This window comes from Capsicum annuum, unplaced genomic scaffold (genome assembly GCF_002878395.1).
Source record: "Capsicum annuum cultivar UCD-10X-F1 unplaced genomic scaffold, UCD10Xv1.1 ctg28064, whole genome shotgun sequence".
Classification (NCBI taxonomy): domain Eukaryota; kingdom Viridiplantae; phylum Streptophyta; class Magnoliopsida; order Solanales; family Solanaceae; genus Capsicum; species Capsicum annuum.
The window spans coordinates 1-3150 of record NW_025834473.1 but is presented as its reverse complement, the minus strand read 5'-3'; the positions used below and the strand labels follow the sequence as shown (position 1 = coordinate 3150).

General features: G+C 36.6%; 1 protein-coding gene across 1 annotated transcript; it reads right to left on the bottom strand.

Moving 5' to 3' along the window:
- Positions 1-740: 740 nt before the first annotated feature.
- On the bottom strand, positions 741-3010 carry LOC124890970 (the record flags this gene model as incomplete). The annotated part of the gene is given in 4 exon segments (XM_047402812.1): positions 741-1231; positions 1339-1465; positions 1972-2004; positions 2888-3010. Coding segments are annotated over 4 exon segments (397 nt in total), but the record flags the coding sequence as incomplete, so codon positions are not given.
- Positions 3011-3150: the final 140 nt, after the last annotated feature.

Genomic DNA, 3150 nt, shown 5'->3' with positions numbered 1-3150 from the left:
TACACTACCTGCTGTGAATATGGTTACAATGAGGGAGCACCACCAATATGGTTACAATGAGGGAGCACCACCAACAAGTCAAACTGTGTACTAAAGTTACTCATGCAGAGATATATGTTGCGCTATGTGATATTGGGGATGAAAAATCCCCCGAGGTTGATGGATACAATGCTTATTTCTACAAGAAGGCTTGGAACATAATCAAAGATTATGTGTATGCAACAACCACGAGCTTCTTTTTTACTGGCAACCTTTTAAAAAGGCTGCGAATTGTACCTAGGTTCAAATGAGATATAAACCCAGAATATATGATCTTATCCTGAATGTAGTAGAACAAATTGTTTTACTCAATCTATGATGATGAATATTCACATTGAAAGGACTGGTTACCAAAAATTAACACGTACATATCTTCAAGCAAAATATTCCACGAAGTCATACTAGGCTCTGTAAATATTAAAGATAAGAAATTTATGAATTCGCCTATGAAAACAAATCTCTACTCAACTAATCTATGAACCATATCATAGGAAGAATGGATTACCGATATCAATAATAATACCAAGATCAAGACTACTACCAAATAATGAACTTGCCAAATAAAAAGGGAAAACCTCAACTGATCAATCTCCTAATGGACTGCCAAATCAGTTGGATGCTACTCGGTTCAGTTGGATGCTAGTCGGTTCAGTTGGCTAAGTTCAATTGTCTTGGATGCAGAAATAGAAGAAACAAGAAACTCGACTAATAAGTACTATGCATTATCAAATATCAAAATTCAGACTTTATAGTTACACACTTAATAGGATATTAAGAAAGTCGCACTGAAGAGGGCATAGTTTAACAGAAGTCCAGAGCCTTATGGATTAAACGGGAGACTCATAAACAAATACTTTTCTGCTGTAATGAAATAAAGGAGAAAATGGATAAAAAGGTTGGACAAGAATAGTATCAGTCTTCTTTGGTGGGTAGCGAAACTCATCGAACCTCCGGTGTGCAGCGAGCCACCCATTTCAGAGGCTCGATTTGCCTTTCCCCGTTCCCTCTTCGCCTTATATTCAGGAGTGTCCCATAATATCAAAAACTTAGACCACACTTCATCATTCAACCAACTAGGTTATATCAATTTATTTCGGGCCTCATACAAGTGTTCTTTGACCCGTAGAGCTGCTTTCAATTGAAAAATGTGGTCTACTTCATTAGCATGACAATCACTCCATGAACACTTTGCCTGCAAAACAATTTAATATAAAATCATAAAATGAGTTGATGGATACAATGGAAAAACTATCTTTAGGCAATGAGGTTCATATTCATAGCTTATAAAACTTCTTATACCATAAACTGTTTCCACATAACAATTCTAATTTCGTATGAAATCTCTAACCAACTATTCCACAGCTCACTGAAAAATGGTTTAATCGCTTCTATAACCATATGCCTGCCGACATATACTGGAATGAACCTACAATAAAATTATATTAAACCATCATCTTAGCTTTTAAAAATTAAGGAAACAAGTGTTACTTATCCATCACGATAAGGGACGATTCGTAGCCTCCCAACATTATCATATTCTAATACCTCTTTAAATTGTAAATAATTGAAAATTCTGAGAAGTAGCTGCTGTAGCATTAGGTGTTGTGGTACTATCAATGGATGGCGATGTTGGCGTGTTAGGACCTCCAACTCTTAATCCAGAAAGTCTTGGTGCAGATGATGTCGAAGGCACAGATGAAGAGCTACTATGTAGACTATTTTTGGATGAAGAGGGGTGGAACTGGTCAAAAGGTGGAGGCATGAAAAATGCATTTGGTAGTAAAATAGTGCATCTAGGAGGGGGAGGAATATTAGTAGTAGTTGGTTAAAGAGTTGTGGTAACAGGTGGTGGTGGTGGTAGTGTATATTGAGCTGTAGGAAGATGATTATCAGTTCCTTTCTTACTTTTCTTACGTCGTCCATTAACATTACCTTTTGATACCATTGATTTTCTTTACTAGCCACCTGAAAAAGAAGGAACAACCAGTTTAATTTTGGAGATTTTGAAACGTTTATCTTACTGCAAGTTTGAAATCTCCAAGATCGTAATATTCAGACTGTGCAGCTACAACACGGTAAAATGACCATAGAGCCTCAACTGAAAACATCCAAACAATATAGATATCCACGGTATGACAACTTGTAAGATGACCAGAACTCTTAACCCTGCCAATATCTCACTCCAACAAGACAAATTAATAAGCAACAATAACTTTTCTGTCAAGCATTTCAGATCCCAACAGCAAACTATTTTCTCTCTTCCGCATAATGGATAATGGAAATGAATTAGCACGGATATAGCCGTGTAAGAATTCCCATTTGGTATTGGTCTCTTTCCCACGTAACCTACCAAGTGTCACTAATTTCACCACGCAATTTGATCAGCCTGATAGAGTTCCCATTTCTGTCCAGCACAAGTATGATAACAGTAAACAAAGTAAAATAAAAGGGGGATCAAATAATAACTAGTCAGTGTTGAAGGATATAGGAGAAAGAAAAGGGGGGAAAAAAAAGATTTGAGCTAAAGCTAACAAAGAGGTAAATAGAAAAGCTCATAGGCTAATAAAATATTATGCTCCTTTGGTTCTCAAGCTGTTACAATGTAGCACAAAAATTTTTGAATAGTCAAGTTATAGCTTATACAGAACCAATGTTCAGAAATAAGGTCAAAATGGTACTGGCATGTGCAGTATAATCATGACAACGTTATAGTTATGGAAAATCAGAAATAAGATGTAGCCGCAGTCGTTAACTATAGCAACTCTGAATCAAGACTACAATTTAGAAGAAGTAAATTCTGTAGCATGGATATAACATAATTTCTATCCAACGACAGAGTTCACCTTACTTTCTTATGGTAGCAAAAAGGGTCCTGCTGCAGTGGAGCTTTAATGAATCCAAGTGAAGTAAAACTGGCCCCAGTTGGTCTTCTTTATCTGGTACGCAAATTATAATCAAGCTCCAATGAAGACTACAAAGGAGAAGAAGCAACACAATGACATCAATAGCAGCGCAATAAAAATAGTGTAAGAGGACAAAGAGCTATCTTACACGCACCAAAACTGACGTCAATAACTTGGAGTAAAGTCAATGAACCCCTCTGCCAAATAC